This window comes from Thunnus albacares, chromosome 7, assembly GCF_914725855.1.
Source record: "Thunnus albacares chromosome 7, fThuAlb1.1, whole genome shotgun sequence".
NCBI classification, from domain to species: domain Eukaryota; kingdom Metazoa; phylum Chordata; class Actinopteri; order Scombriformes; family Scombridae; genus Thunnus; species Thunnus albacares.
The window spans coordinates 14,379,388-14,407,145 of record NC_058112.1 but is presented as its reverse complement, the minus strand read 5'-3'; the positions used below and the strand labels follow the sequence as shown (position 1 = coordinate 14,407,145).

General features: G+C 41.1%; 1 protein-coding gene across 3 annotated transcripts in view; it reads left to right on the top strand.

The window, feature by feature from the left end:
• The window catches only part of itpr2 (inositol 1,4,5-trisphosphate receptor, type 2), a 57,884-nt gene that overhangs the window by 27,621 nt on the left and 2,505 nt on the right, over positions 1-27,758 (top strand). For 2 of the 3 annotated variants that reach the window (XM_044356241.1, XM_044356243.1), the window contains 19 exons: positions 7,699-7,819; positions 8,088-8,275; positions 8,386-8,566; positions 9,314-9,567; positions 9,662-9,862; positions 10,961-11,071; positions 11,366-11,461; positions 11,591-11,710; positions 12,849-12,983; positions 13,062-13,254; positions 13,440-13,565; positions 15,783-15,958; positions 16,056-16,220; positions 16,361-16,544; positions 18,093-18,179; positions 19,345-19,466; positions 19,646-19,811; positions 19,905-20,065; positions 26,873-27,034. In XM_044356241.1, the coding sequence (XP_044212176.1) occupies positions 7,699-7,819; positions 8,088-8,275; positions 8,386-8,566; positions 9,314-9,567; positions 9,662-9,862; positions 10,961-11,071; positions 11,366-11,461; positions 11,591-11,710; positions 12,849-12,983; positions 13,062-13,254; positions 13,440-13,565; positions 15,783-15,958; positions 16,056-16,220; positions 16,361-16,544; positions 18,093-18,179; positions 19,345-19,466; positions 19,646-19,811; positions 19,905-20,065; positions 26,873-27,034 (2,949 nt within the window). The remainder of the gene's footprint in view (positions 1-7,698; positions 7,820-8,087; positions 8,276-8,385; positions 8,567-9,313; positions 9,568-9,661; positions 9,863-10,960; positions 11,072-11,365; positions 11,462-11,590; positions 11,711-12,848; positions 12,984-13,061; positions 13,255-13,439; positions 13,566-15,782; positions 15,959-16,055; positions 16,221-16,360; positions 16,545-18,092; positions 18,180-19,344; positions 19,467-19,645; positions 19,812-19,904; positions 20,066-26,872; positions 27,035-27,758) is intronic. The other variant, XM_044356242.1, reaches the window with a different exon arrangement.

Sequence of the window (27,758 nt, the reverse complement as noted above, 5' to 3'; positions counted from 1 at the left end):
TTTGGTTGTGGACAAAAGAAGACATTCAAGGACGTCCCTTTGGGCTTTGTGAAACAGCAAAACAACATTTTTCACCATTTTCTGTCATTTTATGGACCAAACAACTATTTGATTAATTGAGAAAATAATCAACAGATTAATCGATAATGAAAATAATTGTTAGTTGCAGCCTTACACTTTTTTTTTACTTGAAGCATATTATTCTATACAAATCCTGTTACTATACATCTCTCAATACTTTCCAGCTTCCCCATCTTGTCCGTAGCAAACCAGCTCATGTGTTGCTAATGAAGACGAATATCTTTAAAATGTGTCACAGTTATATCATTTCACTATATGTATATAGTTTCAGTTTTAAGTGAGTGATTTCTTAAGAAATGTGAGCACTGTAGTGTTTCACTGATGTCATTCAAACATGAATGATTAGCGTATTTGTTGGGGACTATTTTCAGTTGCGGATTTGTACACGGGTTGACTATTTATGGCAGGAGGACGGTGTTTGTTGGATCGACTCGAATGTTACACATCACCCAGAACAATGCTGTGGCTCATTGATGTGTTTTTAAATAAAGGGATAAGATATATAGTAGCAGGCTTTCATAATACTTGTTAGTAGAACAGTTCATTGTTGGTTTTGGTCTTTTCATGGGATTCATTGACAATAAGAAAAATATACAATATCAACAACCTTATCCTTTTACTAAATGGCAACTGACAGACAAGTGAGATTAAATTAAACGTTAAATTAAACGAGATTAAATGAAGCATTTCATACATATGCATGCATATATATGAAATATCCTGTCATGTGTATGAACATGTACACGTCTTTTTGTTTACTGAGGATTGAAAAAGCCAGTTATGTAATTTCAACCACTCTCACACTCTGTTTGCCTTTCTTCCCTCTCTTTCACACTTATCCCCGTTATTCACATGCTGTCTGTCTGTCCCTCTTTCTCTTCTCTTCTCATCCCTCTTTCCCTCTATTTCTTTCCTGCTTGCCAAGTTTCACACCACCTGCCCAAGGCAAAGCAGATTTACAGATTACCACTCTCTCGATGCTAAGCGCATCACACGCACGCATGTAGACGTAAAGCCACGCTCAGACATACACACACACGCGCGCACACACACACATACACACACACACACACACTCCCAGGCATGCAGTGCCACTCTGGCTGTCCCTGTGTGAGCTCATCCTGCAGGGTTTTCCTTGTTTTGTCTGTGTTCTGATGGGAGAAGTGGAACAAGGCTTAGGTTCATCCACATGGAGCAGGTCAGGCAGGCAGGCAGAGGGCTGGGTGAGCTCATGGATACCTCAAATGGTTTGACCTTTGGCTGGATTCAGGCTGACACAGCATGCTGAGTCAAGTCAGAAAGTTGGAGTTAGGAAATGTAGACCTAAACCTAGACCCTGAATACCTCTTTAGATTTTATGAATTTTTATGTAAGGCCAAAAAAATAAAAGTATGTGAAAATCTTTGACATGTACAGTATGTTTTATTACCTGCTGAAAAGGTTTGTCCTTCATTCCTCTTGCTCTCCCTTCCTTTGATCCATCAGTCAGGTGTCTGTTAGGGGAGTATTATGTTTTGGTTTCCATGGCGATTTAGGGATTAGCACATGTTGTTTGTCTGTCTGCTCTGGCCGTGACTGGGCACAGGAAGTCTGTGTTCGCTGTGTAGAAATGCCTCCAGACCAGGAGCACGGTGCCTGGCAAACTCTTTTAGCTCCAAGCCACGGAGGAAAGAGATGTAGTGTAAAAAAAAATAAAAAAGAAAAGACTTTTAGTGAGTTCAGGGCCTTGCGAATCTGAGGGCCACTATGAATGAGATTAATTGTCACTGGGAACAGTGTTTTGACACGGTTCATAGTGTGTTATTTGAATCTGATTGCATGTGAGTTAGGTCACTTGCGCTCAAGCGAGGCACATGACAAGCAACAAGCATGAATTAAATGAATTGAGGCTTGTGTTGAGACTGACTGCTTCTAGCTGTCATTTTTTAATGACATTAGAGTGTGTGAGTGTGGATGCACACACCTGGTGGACAAAATAATATACAACAGTCTTGCAGTAAATAATTATTTGGTGTTTGGTTTTTGTTGAGACAGTCAGAGGTCAGTGTTCATTTTTGAGGTTTAGGTTTAAAGTGCTATTAAGCAAACATCCCATTAAGTGTCTCTCTTGCCACTGTTCCTCTTTGCCAGCACATTTTCTCTGAATTTGGCACCGTCTTTATGTCATCATTGGTTTAAAACTTTTCCCTTGCCACTTGGCACATAATTTGTCAGTGTTTGTAACTGATGCACCAGCAATTTAGGTAGCAACTATCTGGTTTTGTGTCCCACTGTGAGTTCCCTTACGTTGCTCTGGTAACTCGCTCATGAAAATGATGATCACATCTCTATTAAAGCTGCAAATCTGTATTCAATTTGACTCACTTGTGTAGACTCTTTAACTGCGACTGACTGAATCGCTGTCACACACATTAGAAAATGTGATCATGCACATATGCCAGTGGTCACGAGCAGAAACTCACCAACACTGATGGAAAAAAACTTCAGAATACAGACTCAAAAATGACAGTTGAAATGATTTAACACCTGTAATAAAAAAAACAAGTCCTCAGTCATTTTTATTTACTGCAGGACTGTTTTTATTGCAAGGTGTTCCTCTTATTTTGTCCACCATGTCCACCATGCTCGGTTACCAGACGAAACAAACAAGCCTTGCTTGTATCTTGCCAGCCAACCCATCTTCAACATCACAGTCTTCCTAACAAACACAATCAGTACTTAACAATGTTAGAGAATCACATGTAACACTTCCACTGCGAACCCGCCAGCTAACAGTTGGCCTTTTGCTGCATGCTTGTTTATGCTGCTGGTCTTGTATTTCCCTGAACGAGTCTCACCAATTGCTCTCACATGTGGGCCTTAATTTGTTTTGCTGATGTGCTTGTTTGTTGGATAAAAGCATTTTATATGCTGTGGAATTGCTGCTTGAAAACATTGTAAATGGCGACACGTGATGCCTGTGTCCGCGCATGTTTGTCTCTCACAAAATTTCATGAGATGCATGTAAGGTGTGGATATGCGACTTCATTGAACAGTGTCACCTAACGTAGCATAGCACAGCCCTCCATAAAACTAAGTGCAGGATCGATAATTCACCCTCTGATTAACAGTAGCAGCAGATAACATTAACTCTAGCGTCTGTTTACTCACCCGGCCAGAATTTTAGAAATGAAGAGGTCATGAGTTTAAGCCATCGTCCCCGATGTTCAGTTTTATTTTCTGCAAATTATGTTTAAATGGAGCACTTCTTTGAAATCTGTTTGCAAACTCAACACAACTAACTACACTGTTAACCACTATAACTATCTCAAATATGTTTCTCTATATTCCCTTTAATTAGTGCTAGATTGCATAGTGCTTTCCAGGAAACTTCCTAAAACATGATGGACCCATAAAGTAACAATCTAAATGCTGTTTCACTGCGCTCTCTGCACTGCCAGGAATAAAATTCTGGAGGAGAATCATCCTAAAAAATGTGAAACTAAAAAAGTTTCTCCTGCAAACTCCTGCAACGTTGCTAAAACAAACCAAATTCCCAGAAAAAATACATATGACCTAAGTCTCCTCGATGGCAGCTACAACCCTGTCTGTATCCCTCCACGTCTCTCTCACTGCACATGTTCCCATAGTGTCTGTACTAAAGCAGCAGGGTTATCCGACTGTATGTGTCTTGATTTCCTGATTTTGTCCTAGTCATAGAATATCTCCCTTGGCAAGTGAGCCTTGCAAAACACACTGATATGGATATGTATCACCTTTATGGAAGGTAAGCTTTTCATTTTCCCTCCAGTTCCAGGCTGTTTGAGGAGCTCACTGCCGCCTTAGAGACAACTCTTTGTTAGATAACATGCACCACATGCTTTTATTCTGTACACGATGATAGTATCATGTGCTAATGACAACAAATAATACTCAGAAGGTAGAGTTTCAGTTTGATAGTTTGTTGACCTAAATGGCCTAAATAGCCTGTGGGGAAACTCTTGGGCTGTGTCACAGTGTACTTGATCAGTGTCCCCCCACTATTTACAAAAGACACCAGTCCAGAGTCCTCTCAGGTTTCTGTTGTAGGCGAAAGTAACACAGAAAAGATGTGAACTTGTTTGGGTAACGTTCTCCTCCTTTGTGGCCCGAGTCTCTGCCACAGTCGACCTTGTCTGACCTGAGCAGTTCAAGCCTTCCCCCCGCCTGTTCGCAGTACTGTCTGTCTTGCTACCCTCTGCTGCCTGTGTGAGTTTTCAGACCACCTAAAGAAGCACAGGGCAGCCTATGTCTTTGTCTTTTTGTGCACGCTTCTCTCTGGAGTCGGAGAGATCTGCAGACAGCAGAGCTGCGAGGGGGCTGGAGGAAGGAGGGGGGGAGAAGAGGGTGGTGTGAGGATGCCGGAGGTGGGGATCGGCAGCTCATCCCCGGCTTGGACACCAGAGCCGCAGTGTGGCGTGCCGGTGCACATTTTAAAACACCACGACTGTCTGCTCCATGCTAGGTTTTGTTTGTTCCTCTCCTCCTCTCCTCCTCTCCTCCTCTCCTCCTCTCCCTCGCCAACATACCCCCGACCCCCCCCCCCCCTCACTTCTGTCAGTTCTTCTACCTCTATTTCTATCTCTCTTTCTCGTGGCTCTTACATCACCTGACTGGAGTTTTTCTCGTCAATGCAGCAGCAAGCAGATGAGTCAGGCTGGGCTGACTCTCCTCTCCCGCCATCCTGCCTCCCCTCTCCTCTCCTCTCCTCTCCTCTCCCTCTATTTCACTGCTCTCCTCTCTCTCTGCAGACCTAGGCAGCAGACTGCATCGCCCAGAAGGGAGGCGAACACGAGCAAAAACCTGTCACCCCCACCCCCTTTCAACTTCCCCCTCCAGAGCGTTTCTTTTTTACTGGTGTTTGAGAGTAGTGCAAAACCAACACGTCCTCTGTCAGAAAAAGGGGAAATGTTAAGTCAAACATGATTCAAAATGCAATCAGTCAAAGAGCGTACGTGGGGATGCACTGCCTCATAGAGTGTAGTGCTGAGTTTGTAGTTCCCCTGAGAATGTGTCTGTGCATCGCTGCATGGAAATGTGAGGAGCTGGCTCAATGGATCCTCACCTTCAGTTCAAGACGTATGTGTGTATGTGTGTGTATGTGTGTGTGTTTGTGAGATAGCAGCCAGACAGTGCAGGCAGACAAGTGTCTCTGCTGACTGCAGATGAGATGGAGTGTTTACTGACACAGGGAGCAGGTGCTTCTCCACATCTTTGCTCTCCACTGCACTTAGTTGGAGGCTCTTCAGCTGGACTGTACCTGGCCAGTGTCTGTTGTGGGGCATGGCATTGCCTCGTTTTGTCTCATCTCATGTGTTTATGTTGAAACTATAGTATCTATGGTGTTTTTTTTGAGGGCGTTGTTTCAAGTGTTTTAAAGAAAATATGCCGTCAATGGTTGTGCCATTTGTGTACAGTATTTCTCTGTGATAATGTCATTTTTCTATGTTTGGCAGAGACTTCCATTTGCAACATTACAGATTTGCAATGTACCAGCAATTTTCTGTAAGCAGCAACTATTGTAAACAATGCTTACAAAGGCGGCTACACAAATGAGTCATATTAAACTGAATACCAATTAGAAGAATATGTCAGCTTTAATAGAGGTGTGACAATCACAATAAGGGAACTTGCAGAGGGACAAATAGGCAGGCACATAATCGCTGCCTGAATTGCTGGTGTGTCAGTCGTAAACACTGCGACGTTCTGTTATGGAATAGTAAAGGGAAAAAGGCTCAAAACTGACAATGTATGCTGAACACAGGAAAACTGCATTAACTGATAGGAACAATGGATTGTCATGCTTATCAATTAATCTATTGATTTTTCAGTTAATCAATAAATCATTTAGTGTATAAAATGTCAGAAAGTCCCATTAGCCGTAAACTCTTTGCTTGGACCAACAGTCCAAAACCAAAAGATATTTTGTTCACAGCGATATAAAACAGAAAAAAGCAGCACACACGCTTGTGTGACTCAATCCAGCAAATGTTTGGCATTTTTACTCAATAATTGATTAAAGAATTAATTGTTTTCAAAATTCTTGTCAACAAACACTTTACATGAGACACTATGAATGAAAAGGGCGGTACAAATTAAATGTATTATAATAATTATTTTAATTGGTTAATCAACTAATTAAAAAAAACAGTATGAGCTTCATAAAAATTGTATTTACTGCAAAACTAGTATTTTCAGGTACTTCTGTTACTTTGTCCACCGCCTGTGTCTTAGGGAAGGCTGATTGTCCTAAAAAAAACAGTTCCATGAAAACCACAGGTGGCTCCCTACAGTCCATTCATCCTTTTGCTCCATCCTTTAATCAATTAGTTTATCCATCTATTCATCCATCCTTCCATGATCAATAATGACGGTAGAACGATGTCATCAGAACAAGGCTGTTTTGAGTTGTTAGGTTGCCATGGAAACTGATGCTAACTACCCTTAGTGTCCATAAGTTCTTTTCTATCCCATCCATCCGTCCATCATTTCTCCTCCCCATTGCACTACAAAAATAAGGTGACAAGCACAATCCAAGTCACCCACCTGTCAATCACACTCACACTTTGATTACACAACCACCGTTGGGAGATTATCTCCATGAATCCTTTCATCTCATTTCTGCTCATCTGCGTCACATGTCACAAGAGACACAGAGAGATGTTTGTGAGAGATGGAAAGAAAATAAATGTGTTTCTTATATAAATTTGTAACTGGAAACAACGTGGTGTTGTGTAACACATCATGTACTGCATATACATAAAACATTCTCTCAAGCAAATGACCACATCCAGCCTCGTTTTATCACTTTTTCTCATCAGTGCTTCCGTGCACATGCAATATGTGTGTCTTCTCAAATGAGATTCAGTTAGTCAGAGTTTACTTCATCCTTAATCCATCAAATGTTACTTCATCCTCTGTTCTTTATCTTCTCACTCAATGCAAATTTACACAATCACAGAAATATTGGTGATGTTCCTATTTATGAATTTGTTGTATATGTTGTAATTGACAGAAGGTGGTGGTCATAGTGATTGCAGTTGTTAGGCTGAGCAATAAAGAAACACCTTTTTCTAGTCCAAAAAAAGAAAGAAAAGATCATCATCACTAATTATAACAAACCTAAATATAACCTCTTTTCATCTTCATGATTTTTTTTAAAATAAACACTGTCTCTGCTGCCGTCTCTCATAGATTCTCATTTAGGATCTAGTAAATGGACACACTATTATTGTTATGCTCCTCAATGAGAGGCTCCAATTTCTTTGTTGATAAAAGCGTTGCCATCCTGCAAGCCATGGCTCCCATCAAGACAGAAATGCATCATGGGATGACGGTGATCATTCCTATTAGGTGGAAGATGAAATCTCTTAGGGATGATTGGCTGGATTTCATGCCAGTGAATACACCACACCACTGCAATACATAACCATTAAGATGGGACATGTGTTAGTGTCCTTCATTTTGACATTATTTTTATGGACGTGATTCAGAAAAAGCTACATTTTCAAATGTGTATAAATGTGAATTTGCTAGTGTGAGGCAGGTTCTCTCTCAGACTGTGATATGGATTTAACATTATGATTTCTCTCTCCACAGGGAAGGGAGTTAAGAAAGATTCTCCTCACACGCTACTTTGGAAATCAAAAGCTTCTCTCCAAGTCAGAGCTTGGGAGTGGAAACAGCTCATCTGGCGGCTTTGTCAAGCCGTCATCCGGAGGTACTGAGAACCCCAAATAAACCCAGTAGACACTGCAATAAATACTCAAAGCAGAGGAAACAACAGCAGCTAACATGACAGCACTCCTCTTCTTAGAGGAAGTGCTGTTTGACAATCGCTGGCAGACTTTCAACCTGTCTAAAGCGATTTCTAAGCACCTAATAAATATATACAGTATTCGTGTCAAAAAAGTTATTAGAATTCAACATTATCAATAATGTGTGCAGTTATATCTGTTGAGAGAATAATTTATGTTGAATCTGTGCAGGAGGTTCCCCCATGTTGGACTCTGACAAGCCAGGCAGCAGTATGGTGGACATCCAGTGTCTGCTGGACAATGTTGGAACGTCAGAGCTGGTGATTGATCTCATCGTCAACACCAAGAATGATCGGGTGTTTGAGGAGAGCATCCTGCTGGGCATTGCCCTTCTACAGGGCGGAAACACACAGATACAGGTGGGCGATATAGACGCTCAAATCCTCCAGCTGAAACCCAAAACACACACACACACACTTACAGATTCAGAATTAGCTTTATGCTCATTGCCAGTCTGCCTCCTTCCCAGAACTCCTTCTACAACCAGCTGTACAAGCAGAAGAAGTCCGAGAGGTTCTTCAAGGTCTTCTACGACCGCATGCGCTTGGCCCAGCAAGAGATCCGAGCCACCGTGTCCGTCAACATGTTTGAACTCAGTTGCAGAAAAAGGGATGACGATGGTGATGTCAGTAGCGTCAGGTTCAAGAAAGGTACAAATGAGTAATGATGCGTTTTAACCTTCCTGTACTTAAATTATTACCAGCACACCACGGCTCTTTGGCTAAGTTGGTCAGAAAACATTTTTCACCACTGGTGTCTGGAACATGGAGCAAACCACTGTGTAAAATGTAGCTGAAAGTAAGTAAATAAGGTTTTTTTTTTAAAGTGAACCAACTGTGTAATAATGCCAAAGGTACTTAGAGATGAGCATTTAAAAGTGACATACTGAGTCATAGGAGTTATGTCCAGAGCACGGCTCAGCATTTCCATAGAAACACGCCTGGAGTGAGTGAAAGCCACAAAAAAGGCTCAGATATAAACTTGAAAATGTTAATGCTTTTACAGTATGTGTGGTCCTGAAGTTGAGTTTAAACAATAGTGGCAGATAAATCCAGAATGATCTTTGTTGCTGTGCTGACCTCTCTGCAGACTGTTGTTCCCAGTTCCTGCAGTCACATGTCAGAGGCCATGTGACGGCCCACATCACAAGCCTATCAAAAGACCATTGTATCAAGATTGGGTGCTTTCATGCTACAGAACCCCACTCAATAGTTGCCCACTTGTTGAGTGGGGTCTTTGAATTTCTTTTTTAATATGTCTAGAATATCAAAGTGCTTGCTCATTACATATTTCATATATCAGGTCCTTCCACTTGCAAAGACTCATCTTCCAGCAAATGTTACTTTACTGTCCAGTGAAATGTGCTACTTAGTGTCTCCCTCCATGCTGTGCTGTAGGGAAAGACTCAGGTCTTCATATGAGGGAGGACATGCGGGGGCAGCTGAAGGAGGCCTCGTCCGTGACTTCCAAGGCCTTCTGTGCCTTCAGAAAGGAGCTGGATCCCGAGCTTGAAGGTTTGGGCCAGAATAATGAGGTGGCTGGGACTGAGGAAGTTTTAGAAGAAACTCAGATGAGCCCAGCCATCACTATCATGAAACCCATCTTACGTTACCTACAGCTGCTCTGTGAGAACCACAATTCAGACCTGCAGGTACTGGCTACTCCACTGCAAAAAATACTTTTAAACACATCTCTACTGTTGAACTGACTACTGATTGACGGTTGTTTTTCTGTTCTGAATCCAGAACTTTCTACGCAATCAGAACAACAAGACTAACTACAATCTGGTCTGTGAGACCCTTCAGTTCCTGGATTGTATTTGTGGAAGCACCACTGGAGGCCTCGGGCTGCTGGGCCTTTATATAAATGAGAGTAATGTAGACCTGGTTCGCCAAACCTTGGAAACCATCACAGAGTACTGCCAGGGCCCCTGCCATGAAAACCAGGTAGGAGGAGGACTGATTAGTAGACAGTAGGTTTAGTGTAGTGGATATATGATGTTTAGGAGAATAACCATAGTGGTAGTTTTGAATGTTATAGCCCACTAACTACAAAATGTACATCACTTAAGCATCACTGCCAACTATAAGTATACCATAGGTATCAACGGAGGGTAGATTTCCAACTTTCCAGGCAGTCATGGGTCTGCTTTCATTTCAGTATGCGATAAAAACCAACTTGCAGGGACATTGAACCTCTCTTGACTGAAGCAGTTTATCACAATGAATATTTTGTGGTCCTTACTTTTGTGGAAGTCATATTGTCACATAGTTCAGTAGAGGAACCATTTTTAAATCCCTCCTGTGAGGTCCTTTCAAGGTATCTTCAACATCTGAGAGTTGGATGTTAGTTGCCAAAAAGGGGACTGTATGTTGTCAGAAATTCAAACCCAGAAGATAAAACACTAAACGAGCATGTATGTTTAAATCTGGTCATTTCTTGCATTTAAAGCCTTACTGTTTGGCAGTATCTTTGGACACCAATATGTTTATTGTTATTCCCAAATTTTCATGTTATCTTCGCCATGCATAACATTGGTGTTTAAATATCAAATGATTGAATGAATTAATTCATTTTTATTTTCATCATACCATTAAATATGATCCATCTCACATGGGATTACATGACACGCAATTAAAACAACATATAAATAGTAACTTCCGGTGATTGACATTCATGTTCCAAACAGAAACAAATCATTGCTGCAAACCACATACTGTATGTAGTATGGAAATACATGCCTTACACAGAAAAACAAACAAAACAAAAAATGATATAAACGCTACCTACATAAAACATTTTTCTTAATGACCAGGCATTGTCCAAATACTCACACAGAGCAAAAATGTCCATTTTAAATGTTTTTGTAATTTTCCATAATGAAGTAATCAGTTATGGTTCAACATTGATCTCACAATCATTTCTCTTAGATCAACTCTTTAATGTGCATGTATGACTTGTCAAGCACAGACACACCTTCTACTGATGAATTTTCTGTTTTCTAATTTACTTCAACCCTAACTATACCCGTCTTACTTTCCCAGACCTGTATAGCCAAGCATGAGTCAAATGGCATTGACATTATTATCGCACTGATCGTCAACTCCATCAACCCCCTGGGGAAGCATCGGCTGGATCTGGTGCTGGAGCTTAAGGTGAGCAGCAGGTGTCTCTGAGAGGCTTACTATTGCAATACTTACAATTTGCTCTGTATTACTCATTACATGTGTAGTATAAGAGACTGATCACAAGATGACTGGGAGGTGGTTTTACAAATTTCCCCAATGTTTCAAGTACCTACTTTGGCCAAGTGTTGCACCTGAGTTTTTTGAATGTTGTGTTTCCTATCAGCTTTAAATTCAAGTCAATAGTTCCTGAATAATTTGTGTCTCAGAATCATTCATGTAATGTGTAATATTAAAGCTAATTGGTTGAGCCCTGTTTTCTAGAATAATGCGTCCAAGCTCCTATTGGCTATCATGGAGAGCCGCCATGACAGCGAGAACGCAGAGAAGATTCTCTACAAGATGAGACCCACTGAACTGGTAAGTGTGTGTGTGTGTGTGGGGGGGGGGGTTGGCATTTGTTCACACATACACATTGAAAGGTCCAATGTAAAATCTGTTTTTAAGTACTGTACCGAGTGGTGAAATTTCCTAACTTTTGTGCTTCAGGTGGATGTAATGAAGGAGGCCTATACTCAGGGTCTGGAGAGTGAGGAGGAAGGGGACTGTCTTGGAGACCAGATCAAGCCCAGAGACGTCGGACACAACATTTACATCTTGGCCCACCAAGTAATAAAAATGCCTGAGCGTGTTTTTGTGTGTGACTGAGGCATTGCAGCATTTCCTCTCTCTGTCTGACCTCCGGCTGACCTCGGGGCCGCACAGCACAGGAGTTGGTGTATGTGTGTTTGAGTGTGTGTCCTCTGTGCTACGTGATAGAAGACTTCTCTTTTTGTAAAATTAGTTTTCAGGATGTGGCACTGCAGACAGATAGGCTGTACTACTAAACAAACATGCTTCATCTTGTCCACCATATCAACAGTAAATAAATGAGATGGGTGGTTGTTTTGTGAATGTGTGCACATCTAGTCTATGTCTTCTAGCTTTCTCTACAGTTTATGTCAGTTGGAGAGGGCAGGCCGAGTCTAGCAGGTTTTCACTTCTGCCTCTTTAGAACCGAGTGTCAGACGGGGTATTTTTGTCCAACCAACTGACTAGTTTCATCATGACAAGGAAGGGATTTTTTTTTACTTATATACTGTTATTTTTTAACCTCAGAAAGTGAAAACTCACACACACACAAACTTAGAACAGTAGATCATAAAAATGCGGACCGTAAACTACTCTACAGATTTTTATTGGCAACCATGGGATTTACAGAAGGGAGATTTGCAAAAGCTCTATATATTTCTCACCCTGTTTTGACAGTTATATATTTAAAATAAATAAATAAGAAGAAGGAGAAGAAAAACAAACAAAAAAAACTCAACCTCACAGCAGAGTTTTCATTGCATTCCAGTGTAACAAGACAACTATCTATCTCTATTGTCACATTAGCCTGACTCGCCAGATGGTTTGTTACACAGAACCATCTGAGAAGTCGTCCTTGGAATCTGTTTGGAAAAGGGCAGGCACTTTCAAAAAACACTTGGCAGGTGATTGGATGATCTGTCCATCTATCACCATCTTACCTTGCAAGGCAGCTGGATTTGCGAGATCACGCGAGAATCCTCATAGGACACTGATTGGTCTGAACCACCGGCGGTTCGAGAAAAAGGAGAAGGGTCTTGCTGCAGTGTTGCAGACTCACCCTAACCCTACACGATACACCCACTTTTTTCGGGAATCATAAGTGCAATAAAGAGAGTTCGGTATTCCATGTATGTTGAAACTGAAATGAATGAGGTGTTTTCTTTTTGGATCCTAGCTGGCCAGACACAATAAGATCCTGCAGCAGAGCCTGAGGCCAGGGTCGGTTTTGGGGCTGGGATCAGGGGTGGACCCCGACAATGAGAAGGATGACGCCCTTCATTATTATGCCAATCACACAGCTCAGATAGAGGTAAACCTCCTCATCATTTCATCCATTTATCCTCTGAATCTCTAAAACAGCAAATCACAACATTCTTGTTTTTGCCAGATTGTGCGTCACGACCGCACCATGGAGCAGATAGTGTTTCCGGTCCCTAACATCTGCGAATACCTCACTGCGGAGTCCATGGTGCGTGTGTTCACCACCACCGAGAGAGACGACCAGGGCAGCAAGGTTAACGACTTCTTCCAGCAGTTTGACAACCTCTACAATGAGATGAGGTGGCAGAAGAAGATCCGCAGTAAGTCTTTACATTCTGAATCCAGCGCTCGGGAAAATAATGACTGTGGCAGCAGTAAAGCAGGGTGCAGGATGGTAAATCATGATTATCATCCAGAGTGTCTGGTTATTTCCTGTAGTGATTCTGTGATTTTGTATGCTGAGTTTTTTGTCTCCGTACTTATTCTTCCTGTTATGTTCCGACAGAAAATAAGGCTCTGTTTTGGTTCTCACGCCACATCTCTCTTTGGGGGAGTATCTCCTTCTACCTGGCCTGTCTACTCAACATCTCTGTGGCTGTTTTCTACCCATTTGGTGATGATGGAGATGAGGGTGAGAAATTTTTTTTTTTTTTTTTACTGCTACAAATGATCTGTGTGATGTGTTGGGTTGAAGCCAATCCTGCTCATGTGGTGAGCGGCTAAAGCTAGACAGGTATTGTTCATGCCAGTTAGAGCTGCAGCCTCCTCTCTGGATAAGTGTCCTGCAGTCTCAAACTTGTGTATTTTACCTTTTCAGTGTGATAGAAGGATCTAGGAAATAAGTCTGCAAATAGTGGCCTGTGGGCAAAATCTGGACCTCTATCTAAGTTATTTGGTTGTGCAATGAAATCTAAAACATTCCCTTATTGAGTTGCAAAACTTTTAGAAAAAAATCAGAAATATACTCTAGATGTGACGATATAAATGTAGAGCCCATTTAAATTCCAATTACATCAAGATGATTTTACCATTTAATAATCACTACAACCATGTGGAGAGTAGCTGATGATCTGTGTCTTATTTTGCATCATGTGCAAAGCTGTTTGATTGGTCACGCTGTGGACAGCTCATAGTGCTGAAATTAGGTCGAATAAATTTACCGTATGAGAAATAAAACCATTCATTTTCATTTCTTTAATTCAAATACAAATAAAACCAACTGTATTATTTAACCACAGTCATTTTGAATGTTACAAACAGAAATGATGAAGTGATTGTATTAGTTTTTTATGTTGAAAAGGAGGCACATTGGCCTGGAGATGGCACCTAAAAGTAAGATGATCGCACATGTTACTGTCCATTCTTCTGTAAAACTACTGTTGTCATTATCCACCATTATTTTTGAATGGTTTGAGAGAAACATGCTATGTTTTATTGGTTATAACAGCTGACCTGCAAGTCATTAATGGATCAAACAGACAATGTCAGATTTGTGATTACCTACTTTAGCTGTATGTATATTAAAGCAGCTACACAACATGACTAAGGTGGGCATCTACTTACTAACTCATTTCAACATTGACCAATTTTATTTAGCTGTTTGCTTTCAAATAAAATTTAGATGTCTGTGTCTCCACTGCAATGATAAAAGTGCCTCCTGGCCAAAACTAATTGCCAGCCTCTGCATTAAATAATTCATAATGTATTGACTATAAAAAGTATGCTCTGCATCAAAAGTGCATTTTGTATGTATGTGTTTTCGGTGGTTGAAGAGTTTAATAGAAGCCTTTGAGTCTCTCACACTGTGATATATACATAGGCCTTTTTCACAGAAGACATTTGATGTGTCACAGCAGGAATAGCACAAGTGTAAATTAAAAGTTAATGATGGCTGAATTTCGTTAAGCTGCTTCAGTTTCAGGGTCCCGGTATTGTGCAAGCTAGCTCGCTGTCACACTGTCATGGCTTACTGGGACACTTGAATAGAACGGAGCCATCGTTAATGTAATTAGTAACACCTGCACAAGTCTAAATGTCTGGTGCTGTGGAAAAATGCTTATTGTTTTTATTGTGTGTTTGCACTTGAAAATGGCTGCCCTATGTCACAGTTAGTTGTATTTATTTAAAGACTTCTCACACCCACCATGGACTCACTTATTTGACTCATTAGCCTCATGTTTAGTGTAGGCGTGTTGCTTGACTGACATCTCCCTGGCTCTGTGAGGACAGGACAACTTTCACTTTAATCATTCTTATTTGTTGAGATTGGTGACTTCATGTAACTCCTGTGCAGCAGTGCAGAGCTGGTAAACATCATATACAGTATCACTTTTTCCCCACTCTCCCTCTCCATCCCATTACATGGCATTTATCTGTAATGTTGCCATATTGTATTCAGGTTAAATGTACGTGACACTGCCAGCCATATCAGTGGGTTTTTAAGAAGCAATGCAGATTGTTGTTTTTGTGTCATTGTGAGATCAAATGGTTTAAGCCCAACTGAAATTTGAACATATATGTGGCTCTCGTGCTCTTCTGATAACGTAAGTGTTGAAGTATTTTCCTGAAAGCCTTTCTAATCAATAAATCATCAGAACATTGCCGTTTCCTGAAGAATCGTGAGCGACTTTATGTGGTTTTACAGCCCTAGCTGAAGAAGAGACGGCTGTTTGAATGATGAAGTTGACGGTCCCTATGGACCAGTGTTTGACATTTTAAAGTGTTGCCTCTGACTGTGTTGAGCTAAGTTAAGCTCTTAGCTCAGGTGAATAATTCATTAGAGAAATGCCACGATGTTTCGGAGCTTTGATGCTCGGTACCTTGATTGATGTTTTATTCTTCTGCCCAGGCATTTTGTCCCCGTTCTGGAATATCTTGCTGTGGGTGGCGTTGGGGGTGTTCACTGCCTTACTTCCTGTATTTCCCAAACCGTGGGGCATCCTGTTCTTCCTGGTCTCCCTCATTCTGCGTGCCATCTACACTATGGGTCTCGGCCCCGCTCTGTTGTTACTGGGTACTGTCAATGTAAGTAATTGAACATTTAACCTATCGTCTAGTGGTGTGTTTTTGCCTCTATATACATCAAAATTGTTGACTCCCTGAGCCTTGTCTTCTCTTTCAGCTGTTCAACAAGATAGTCTTTCTGGTGAGTTTTGTTGGAAACCAGGGAACATTCACCCGTGGCTACAAAGCAGTTGTTATGGACATGCTCTTTATCTACCATCTGAGCTATGCTATCATCTGTGTTCTGGGCCTCTTTGTGCATGAGTTCTTCTACAGCTTTTTGGTAAGAAATCTCAGAAACACTTCACTTCCTTTGCATTGTGACTGATTGATCAATAATCATTTTTTTACACTAATTGTGTAAGAAATGTCATGTCAAAGACATTTTCTGACTCGCCGATGTTGGTTGATCTCCCTCTGCAGCTGTTTGACCTGGTGATCCGAGAGGAGACGCTGCTCAACGTGATAAAGAGTGTGACGAGGAATGGCCGCTCAATTATTCTGACAGCTGTTCTGGCCATCTTTCTTGTCTACTTCTTCTCCATCATTGGCTTTCTCTTCCTCAAGGACGATTTCCGCATGGAGGTGGACCGCCTTCCTTCACCAGGTCAGAACTCTTAGTCCTTACTGATCCCCTGCCTTAAACAGACCCGTTACTGATTGATAAAGTAAGCATGTCTACAACAAAATGTAGATATTACGTGAAGTATATATTTACGTCACCTTTGCAAATTAAAATTCTATATAGAGTCCAGCAAGGGACCTGTCATCCCCCATCTGCCTCTCCTCATTTCCTGTCAGGTCTATACTGTATAAAATATCCCAAAAAAAGGTTTTTTGATTCTCCAGCAGAATGGCAGTGCCCCCTATTTTATCCTTACTTGTAGTCACTTTATTTTCTGTTGTGCCGTGGCTGCAGTGCTCCTGCATTTAACCTTAGTTAAACTTTAAAACATGTTGTAAAACTGCGCTCTCTTACAATACTGTCATAAACATCTGTATGTGTTGTTTTCCTGCTTTAAACTTATCGATAACGCAGTGATTTTACAGCGTAGGAGTTAATGAGTTTCAAACCTCAGGTGTGAACAAAGATAACTGACAGGCTGTGCGGTTGGCAGATCTACATGTCAAACAATCTAACATTGCTGACAACCAACTTCTGAACTATCAAGTCTAAAATCAAAAGGATTCTTTGGCTCAGAATGAAACTGTTACATAACTTGGTTTCAACTTCATAGATGGTTCACCATATTGAAATTTCTGTATTTTGTCTGCAATTTTTTTACCTTTCTGGTTTACAATTTATTGAACAAAAACTGTCAAATCAAAGTTTGCGTATGTACAACCTCTAAATAAAAAAAGAAGGATATGTACAGTACATATACGTACACAGACACATGTTTTGAAAACACTGTGGAGAGTGTGGGTGTGTTAATGAGCTCTGGCACAGTGCTTCGATGGTCAGGAAAGACAACCTGCTAGCACATGTGCACCTGTTGCATAACCTGGTGGCCGCGCCATCCTGTGTTTTGCTGAATAGAGCACAGCAGACGCGGCAGAGCAGTGGTGGGTTATGTAACCAGCTGGGCTCACGCCTGTCTGTCTGTTAGCTGAGGGTTGAGCTGAGGCACAACCCGAGCTCCATCAAGGCTGAGTAGCACCCTGTCCACGCTGCTGCTGCCGCCTCAGGGCTCTGACCCCTGCGCCCTACCGCAGCCCTCCTGTCCCCTCCACTCTCCTTCTCCGTCTTCCTCCGCCTCTTGTCTCCCCGCCCTGCCCCCCTGTCCTCCAGTCTGTCATAGCAGAAAGCCCTTTTGGTGACACTTTGGCCCAGGTGTAGAGTTCTCCTTCTGCCTGTCTGCCTGAGCTGATCACACTCAAGTACAGCTTCTCTGCTGCTCAGGACTTTGCCGATGCGCAAATGATTTGTTCAGGTTTTTTCAGCAACACTTCACCGCCCACCTAGCAGCTGCTGCCTCAGTTTACATAATGTCTGACTATATCTTCCTTACTGATTTTACTGGTGCTGATTAGAATTAGCGGGAAGGAGTTTTAAAGCCAGATCACAATTTTATCACACTTTTTTTATTTGTAAAATCTGTGTATGTGCTGTTATCAACTACACACAACTGTTTTTCACCTTTTTTCTTTTTAGGAAAAGGGGATTTATTGAGTAACACTAAAGCTTCTGACACATGTATGAAAGATAGCTGCCCCGTTTCCTCACCTAAATCTGTTCCTGGTAAGTTGTATTATTGAGTGACATATTTTCTGTCTCTTTATTATTTTATTTTATCTTTTTTTTTTGCTTTGCTTTGCTTTGCTTTGCACAACACCCAACCCATAATAAAAGTCACTGTTGAGTGGGCAAGTTTTAAGATTTAGTCGTCTGACTGGGGTGTGGGTGTGTATGTGACCTTTCCAGCAGTAGTCAGTTCCTGAAAGGTTACTCACACACACACACACACACACACACACACACACATACACATAATCATACACTGTTCCCCACACACACACACACACACAAACACACACACATATACAAGGAGGACACAAAGAAACTTGATGAGGCAGAGGGGGTGACTCACACTCCTGTTTGTTCTCCTGCGTCTCCATGGATCACCTGCACTATAGGGGCACGCACGTGATCTCATCCACATACTTCACCTCCTCTTTCTCCTCAGCAGTCACGCTGTGAATGCCATTTCCTATGTATAGTGTATGTACAATTCATATTTTATATAAATAATATATAACATTTCTTCATAATTTATAGCACTCGTATTCTTCTCATTTTCTCCTGTTTTATCCTCACATTTGAGGAGGTGAGGGAGGTGATGGTGTCATTTTGATCTTTAGTCACACCATTACTGGCTGTTTCCAAAAAAGAGTGTTTAATTGTCATCTCACGCAGCCATGAGAGTCAGCTGATTTATCATTTCTTGAATTAAGTCAGGCTGTAATAATAGTCTTTTTTTTTTCCAAATTTGAGTTTTATTAAAATCTTTTACACACCCTCAGTTAACACTTAAATTTAATTCAACTCAAATTAGCTTCAGTTGAGATTAATGGTACGAAAAAATAATTGCAGTAGTAAGTTGTAGAAATTTGATTGATCCTTTAGTCATCAAATAAGGAAAACAAAATAAAGAAAATGATAGTTTAAATGATACATTTCAAGTCTGTCAAGTTAATTTTGTGTAATTTCTAGCTTGTTATGTGTTACTGGCTGTCCTTACAGCTTTTAGAACAGGTTGGATTTAGCAGCTAGTGCTGAACATTCAGTCTTGTCCTTTCTAATGTTGTTATATTTTCTCTTAATTTATTTTCCTTCCTCCTGTGTTGCTTAAATTCTATCTCATTCTGCCTTGCTCTCACGTGTCGTCCCGTGTGTCTGGTTACAGATGAAGATGATGGGATAGAGCGGGTGTGCGACACGCTGCTCATGTGTATAATCACAGTGTTGAACCAGGGGCTACGTAATGGAGGTGGTGTGGGAGACATTCTCAGAAGACCCTCCAAAGAGGTACGAGAACCTTCCAGTTTTTACATTTTTAAAATATTTTTTCTATACTTAATGTCTGTTATTATTGCTATACATAAATGGCATTTGTGCTGCATCAGCTTCTGTTTAAGATGAAATTCAAATCTTAGAAGTGACATAATGCATTTTCTCTATATTTTACACATAATTGGACCATCCAGGAGCCTCTGTTTGCAGCCCGCGTGGTTTACGACCTTCTGTTCTTCTTCGTCGTCATCATCATTGTTCTTAACCTCATCTTTGGCGTTATCATTGACACTTTCGCGGACTTGAGGAGTGAAAAACAGAGAAAGGAGGAGATCCTAAAAACCACCTGTTTCATCTGTGGTGCGTACAACCCTTCTGTTCACTCAGTACTGTATGAAAACACTGCATGATATACTTGGAAAAACTACATAAAATGGAATTCATGTCTAACAGGGTTGGAAAGGGACAAATTTGACAACAAGACAGTGTCCTTCGAGGAGCATATCAAGTCTGAACACAACATGTGGCACTACCTTTACTTCCTGGTTCTGGTGAGGGTGAAGGATCCAACTGAGTACACTGGCCCAGAGAGCTATGTGGCCCAGATGATCGCGGTAAGTAGACCTTGCACACACACAGCACAAACACACAGCACACACATACACATACACATACACACAAACACACACAACATTGCCAATAACAGTGAAATGTATTGACATCACCTCAGTACCTGCAGTTTTATCCATTAACGGTTGCATCATCAATTAGTGAATCACGCTTTTTTTGCAAGCTGTAAAATGGTGTAATGAGTTGGGAATTTGAGACTGTTCTTTACTAGCTTTACCATTGCACATAAACACACAAGCTTGAAACATTTTGCTTATTATTCCAGGGACATAAGGACAAACAAGCACATTCATTTCACATCCTAATGCATATCTTGTCGGCGAGCTGTGCCAGCAATCCGCATACAAATGTCATGGTTTTGGTGTTTGAAAGTTGCACAGCCGTCTTATTTAGCAGACTTGCACAGTATGTTAGAGAAGCATGAGGCTCTACAGCAGACGAGCGATCGAAAAATGAGACTGAGCCTCCAGGCCTGGGCCAAGCATCCCAATTTATTCTCCTTCTCCCTCACTGCTGGAGAGAGATGGGTTTCTGGGCTCAGGTAGTCTTCCTAACCTGCTAGGACACACTGTGGTTAAATACTAATTAAACCCAGTCCAGCTCTATTATCATCAATGCACCAACTTGCTGCACTGACACACAGACAAGAAGTTGAAGGATGTAAGGGCAACTAAAGGTGTTGCCGTTAGGTTAATGGATTCAAATGAAGTCTCGGCACACAATGGCACATTTTGTGATTAACATTCGACCGTGATGGGCATAAGAATGGTCGCATTATAATGAACAATTTGCATAACAAACAGGTGACAGACATCGAATTAATATGCATCAGCAGGTCCTCCAACAGGTCGGTTCTCTGATGCCAGGCCAAGGTATCACTGTATGATGAGGTAATGATGAGTCAGGAATTTATATTAACACCTCCTGATATGCTGCAGAGCAGAAAGACTCACAGGACGGTAACATACTCTAAACTAAACCCACTTTCTGTGTCTATTTTATCTCTTCATGTAGCACATATTTGTTTTATAAAACGATATTCTTTCATAACGCTCACAAAAGGGTGCAACAATGTTGAAATTGTAATTAAGGCTGTCTTGTGATCAGATGGTAGAGTGGGGGTTTCTGACATAACTTACCCTACTTGTAAGGTGCATGGGGAAGGGAAATGGGACAAAACTCCCGCCCCACATCAAACCAGCAAGAGGAGCGCCAAACGAAAAAACACAAGTACAGAAAATCAACCAAAACTGTGAGAAAATGCTGTGTTTATGTAGGATGCCATTGCTCAAATAAGATGAATAGAAGAAAGAAAGGAATAGAAGGAAGAAAACCTTTTTATTTATTTATTTAAAATTTAAGAAAACCAATCACATGGTCAAGTTGTTTTAGACCAATCAAATTCCTGAACACCTCTCTTTCAGTTCAGGTTATTTTCTAGATACCTTATCTTACCCTATAGCTAATCCTATATGAAATATTTGTCTTGGTTTGGACTTGGGTTGTTGAGTTTTATGGACATTGAGCAACAAGTTGGTCCACCACTTTGCTCCAGACTGAAATATCTCAATGACTATTTGATGGAACAGACCATGAAATTTGGTGCAGACATCCCTGTTGTCCAGAGGATTCATCCTAAAGACTGTGACGATCCACTGACTTTTTCTCCAGCAGATCCAAGTTTTCACATCTATGGATTGGTATAAATGTACAGATTACATTTATTGGTACAGACATTCAGGGTGCCCAGGAGATCCCCTAAATGTTCGTCTAGTTCCACAATGAGGTTGACATTTTTGGTTTTGAGTAAAATGTCTCAACAACTGTTGGATGGATTGCCATGAAACATTCGTGTCAATCTCAGGATGAATTCATTCATTCATTCATTCAGATGAACTCAACATTGATGATCCCCTGAGACTGAACACACATTTCCATGCTAACACTTAGGTACTTACAGAGGGGCTTTGAGCAAAATGCTAAACTAAGTGCAGCTTCACAGAGCCACTAGCATGTTTGCAGACCTGCCTCATATACAGCAAGTTAAGTGCAATGACAGAGGATGTAATGGAAAATCAGCTAAATTTGAAAGTAGAGTCCATGATGTTGATCTCTGCACCAGCTTGTTCCATCTGTCCTCTCCACACCCCAGCCATGAGTAGGATTTTAGGATTTGACTTGACATGTAGGTAAGAGAGAGTGTGTGTGTGTGTGTGTGTGTGTGTGTGTGTGTGTGTGTGTGTGTGTGTGTGTGTGTGTGTGAGAGAGAGTGTGTCTTTGAGGGCAGGTGGGAGGGGGGCCAGTGTGCAGTTGGGTCTCCACATGTTAAAGTCCATCTTTATCCTAATCTCCTGCACTACTGCACTACAATTTTAGGCCGACAACTCAACATGAAGCTACTGGACTAATTAAAACTGTGCCCTCCCATCCGCATGTTGGAAAAGAACTGAAACCTGATGACCTCAAACACACACACACACACACACACACACATACATACAGATCCTGGCTCTCATAATGAGTGCATCTGGTTGGGTAGGATAGAGTGATGTGGTGGCAAGCAGCAGAATAGGATCGTGTTACACTGTCTGCTGGTGTGCTGTGCATGCGATGTGAATCTGTGTGCGGGTGTTTGTGTGTAAAATTATGACAGCGACTACAGGCCTAGCAGGTACTGCAGCAGCCACAACGCTGTTACATAACCCATCTCAAGTGGCCTGCTAATAGCTCAGCCTGCCTGGCACGTGCTGTCCTGTCCCTTTCTCTCTCTCTCTCACACACACATACACACACTCACACATACACACACACATACAGAGTCACCATCACATCATGAACCCTTCATTTACTTTACAACACACACGTGACACGTTGTCTGTAACAAAAAAAAGCAGTAACAGAAACGGTCAAATAGAAAAGGACCCTGCACTTGTGATGTAAAGTGAGGGCAGAGGTCAAATTTTGCTTCATGAGTAGTAGGATTGGAGCTCATTTAACAAACAGCTCAGTTGAAGCACCTGTTGGTGTGTGTGTGGTAACTGTGGAAAGTGATACTATCCACAGACTCATTTGGTACACTCTATTTACGTGTGCTGTGTCGTTGTATCTCTTGACACTCATCTGTATCTTTGTGGCTGTTGATGAGATGAGTTGTACCACTACGTCATTGAACAGCTGGAACTCTGTTATTTTTAGTTTAAATTCCTGACCAAAGTGCAGTACTGCATACAAGATAAATAATCTATATCACTGTGGACAGAGTGCAACCCAAAATGCAAAGAGCTACTGTGATGTTTTATGTGATTTTAATAAAACATGGTAGCATTTTCCTTGAGGAATATAAAGAGCATAACACAAACTATTTCATAATAAATACATTAAATGATTATTCCTTCAATAATTTATGAATAACAAAGTCTCTGAAATATCTAAACAATGACAATTGCTTAAAGTTATCACATATATTGTCTTCAGATATCTATTTTTTTCTGACCAACAGTCAAAAAACCCAGAGGTATTTTATTTAAAATTGTATATAAAAAGGAGAAAAACAACCAAATCTCTATATTTCAGAGGCTTTAAGTGTCAAATGTTTGGATTTTTCTTTGATGAATGGATCATTTTCTGTTGATCAACTGTGGTAATCAATTACCAGCTATTATTTCTGCACTAATTTACATTACAGCAGTTTACAGCAGTTTTTTTTTTGCTCCAAAAAAGTCAGGAAGGGGTTATAATAATGTCATTTGCATTTCCCTTTATCAAACACATTTTGGGGACAATTTTTAAACTTGTCATTAAGCGACCGTAATGCTAATTTTTGCCTTGCTGGACTTTCTGCGGTATCTGACATTGGAAACATCTGAGGTTGTTTCCACAGTCTGTTTACAGCAGCGAACTGACATTTCTGTTTTTTTGTTTTTTGTTGTTGTAGCTTTTCTGCTCAGTTGAAGTGCAGTACGTGGTGAAACACACCAGTGGTATGGTGGCAGCAGCAGAGTGAGAAGCACATGAACGTCTGTAAATTCATGCTCACTGAGGTGTTTAAATTGATCACTGAAGCAACACTAAAGCTGACTCATTCACACAGTGGACTACTGTACTATCGAATGAATAGCAACAAGATAAGAATGGGACAGTTCAGATTCTATACGGTCACAGTTGAACTTTATCACATTAATTTAGAGATGATGCTTCAACCGACATCAGTGAATGTACGTTCAAACTGGATACTGTATTCGCCTCTAGTAGTGTCTGTTTTTAAATCTTTGAGGTTACTTAATCCATCAGTTCTGGATAACTTGATAAAACAAGCATCAGATAGCCCTCAGTTTCAGAGATGTTGAAGCTTTGTCTTTGAGCTCACAGAGCCTTTGCTGTATTCTCCAAGCTGTGAGAAAGAAAACTATTTTATTCTTTGAATGCCTCGATGCCAAAGGCCCAAATTAGCCCAGGATTTCCAGACAGGCTCTTATAGAAAGACTTGATTCATAATGTGTAGCTCAGCAGTCATACTTAATCAGTCTAACTGCTTCCCCTGTAGTCAGGGATGAAAAAGTATTCTATTCAAAAATACTGATAGCTAACTTTAATGTTGCTCAGAGTGGAACATTTTGAAATAGAGGATTACTATAATAAAAGTTCAATAAAAGAGTAAAGTAGACTTTTACGCAGTAATCTGAGTAAGTTACACTTTGTTACATATGATAACTGCAAAAGGACCAACCAGGAACCTTCCTAACCTACTTAATGTACAAGTACTTACATAAAAAGATACTCAGTTATAGTAAAATGTCTACTATTATAGTTATAGTTAATTTCCACACTTACCAGTGTCAGAAGGCCCTTTTCATTCTCTCTTTTTGTTAGCTACTTTAAGCTAAGTGTTAACGTAGCATTCTAACATGCTGAAATCACTGCAACATGCTAAATGCATGAATTTTAACAACAGGTTTTGCTTGCTGTAATCATTCCTCCTGTTCATACTGGCTATTAAAAAGATCCCCTTCAAATGCACTTCAGTGCAAAAAATGTATTTAAAAGTTTATTTGAAGATAATATGAGGCTTCAGCTGTTCAAATTAGTCGTTAACAAGGATGGGATTTTGTCCCCCATCACTTACATTGAAAGCCACTTGGAGGGGATCAATATGAACAGAAGGAATGATTACAGCGAGCAAAACCTGTTTCAATGTTCATGTGGGCACATGACTATTGTTCCAAGAAAGACTTGAGACATTATGAACCTATCCTTTAATTTCCTCTGTCACCACCCTCAGTTCAAGCACGACATGTATTTCGCAACTAGTGGTAAAGATCAAATATTGGCAAAGCTTCCATTTCCCACCTATTCAGCAGTGTTTTTGCATGGTGTGTAATGAGCATTACGGCTTCACAGACCTATGGATGATTAGCCTTGTCTTTCTCTGCAATGTTTTTTATGAATCACACTGAATAAGGCCTACATGTCTGTTTTTATAACAAAGGGCAGAATATGTCACAAATTTAGAACAATTTTCTAGATTTTGACTTTACTTTTAATGTATAAACTTCGAATTAAAGCAAAGGTTTGTCATGGCCAGTCATTATGTAGTAATGATTTGAATGTTTGGAATAGGTGACGAAAGTATTTTGTTTTTAACTTTGGAGCGGGAATCCCATGATATGTCACGGCCATTAATATCCCACTCAGCAAAGTGTGATAAACTCATTAACCAAAGGAACAAAAACAAATAACCCACACACCCCACATTCCTCTGCATCCTCAGACTCTACTCTCCTCATGTTCTCCTCACTGTCCTCAGCGTCTCACACTCTCATCAGTATTTCTATCCCTGAAGTCTATTCTTATATAAGAGTAGGTGGGAGAATACCTCACTCCTCCTACTGGACTTACTGTGGTGCCAGTCAAATCCCACTCTCAGCACCTTTTTAAGTATTTTTTTTTATCAGAAGAACTGGCAAAGGAATATTACATAAGATCAGCTAATGGCGGTCTGTCTCACTTCCAGAGACGCACAAGAGCATGCGTGTTGTAAAACACACACTCTCGCTCACATCCTGCTATGTACATATCCATGCAGATGCACACCAACAGTACACACACCCACACATGTACAAACACAGACGCACTTAAGTCCATTACATAATGCTATAGGTTCATTTTGCTCCCTGTATTCTCATGGCGTTACTGCGGATGGTTTGCTCTGTCCACTGCACTGTTGGAAAAACAGACAATAAACTAAATGTCTGTTTTGCATATCAGCATACACATACACACTCACACACACAAACACGTACACACACAGACACACACACACACATACAGAATATAACACTAAACTCCCAGTTGTGTTCTTGATAGACGACAGTGACTCATCCCCACATCAACAGTGTGTTTATGGAGTGGGTGAGAATTGAAATGCCAGTTACTGTTCATTTGGTGTATAATTGCTTTCTGCAGTATCCAAGAGATAGCAATGCTGGTTAAAAAATGTTACACTGTCAAGCGCAAAGCAGAGAGCAGCCTCCATTCTGATGGAATGATTAATATTAAACCTTCACGCCCTTCTCCAGTTACCAATACCTCTCTGTTTACTCTCCTCCTGCAGTCTGGCTTTAGCACTGTAATACTCCCCGCATGTCTATGCAAATCCTGCTTGTCGTTGTCTGTGCCAACATACTGTTGCTGCTGTCTCTCTGACCTACTGAGTCAGCTTTATTTCGGCCCTTTATTCCTTTCACCTCTCTCACCGCTTCTCTCATATCCCATGTCTCACTTTCGTCTCCCAGGAGAAGAACTTGGAGTGGTTCCCCCGAATGAGAGCCATGTCTCTGGTGAGCAGCGAGGGAGACAACGAGCAGAATGAGATGCGCTCTCTGCAGGAGAAACTGGACAGCACTGTCACTCTGGTGGCTCAGCTCTCTGGCCAGCTGGCTGAGCTCAAGGAACAGGTAGAGTGCCACTTCAGGCCATTTTCATACTGTAGTGGGAAAAGCTCTGATCTGAGCGCTGTGGTAGTCCGAACTACATGGCTAATGAATAACATTAATAGTCTCCTGTTTTTAAAAAAAAACTGATGTAACAACATCGTGTTTGGCTGTATGCTGTTCAGTCAACTGTTCACTCCACGTGCTAACTGACCTTGAGACACCTTTCACCTAAAAACACCCACGGGGCAAGAGGTCACATGCAAGAGGCAGCATCAGCAGTCTCATTTTGCTCTATATCTCTGTACTGAGCAGTCCAAATGGATTCTATCAGACCTTTGATGCTCCTGAACGCAGCACGACAGGTGACTATCACGTCAGTAATCAACGCGACTGAGAGCCGCCAGTGAGCCTCTGGCTGTTTGGATGACTAGCTCTGTTGCTGCAGTGTGACTGTTCACTCTCATCACCTGCCTCCCATGCATGTGATCCCAGTCACAGGCCTGTCCTTGTTCCTCTTCTGCCAGATGTGTGAAAACAGCTCCTGCTGGGGGAGGATCACACTCCAATAAACAAAACAACAACCTTTGTCGACCCTAACAAGCAGTTAAGTCTGTAACATTCTTCCTGCTGGTCGGCATCCTGGGTTTAACCCCTGTAAAAACTAAGTTTGTGAGCTGGTGAAGTTCCCTTGAGCAATCTCTGAATCTGCAGTTTGGGTCAACCCCAGGCTGTCTTATTCTCATCT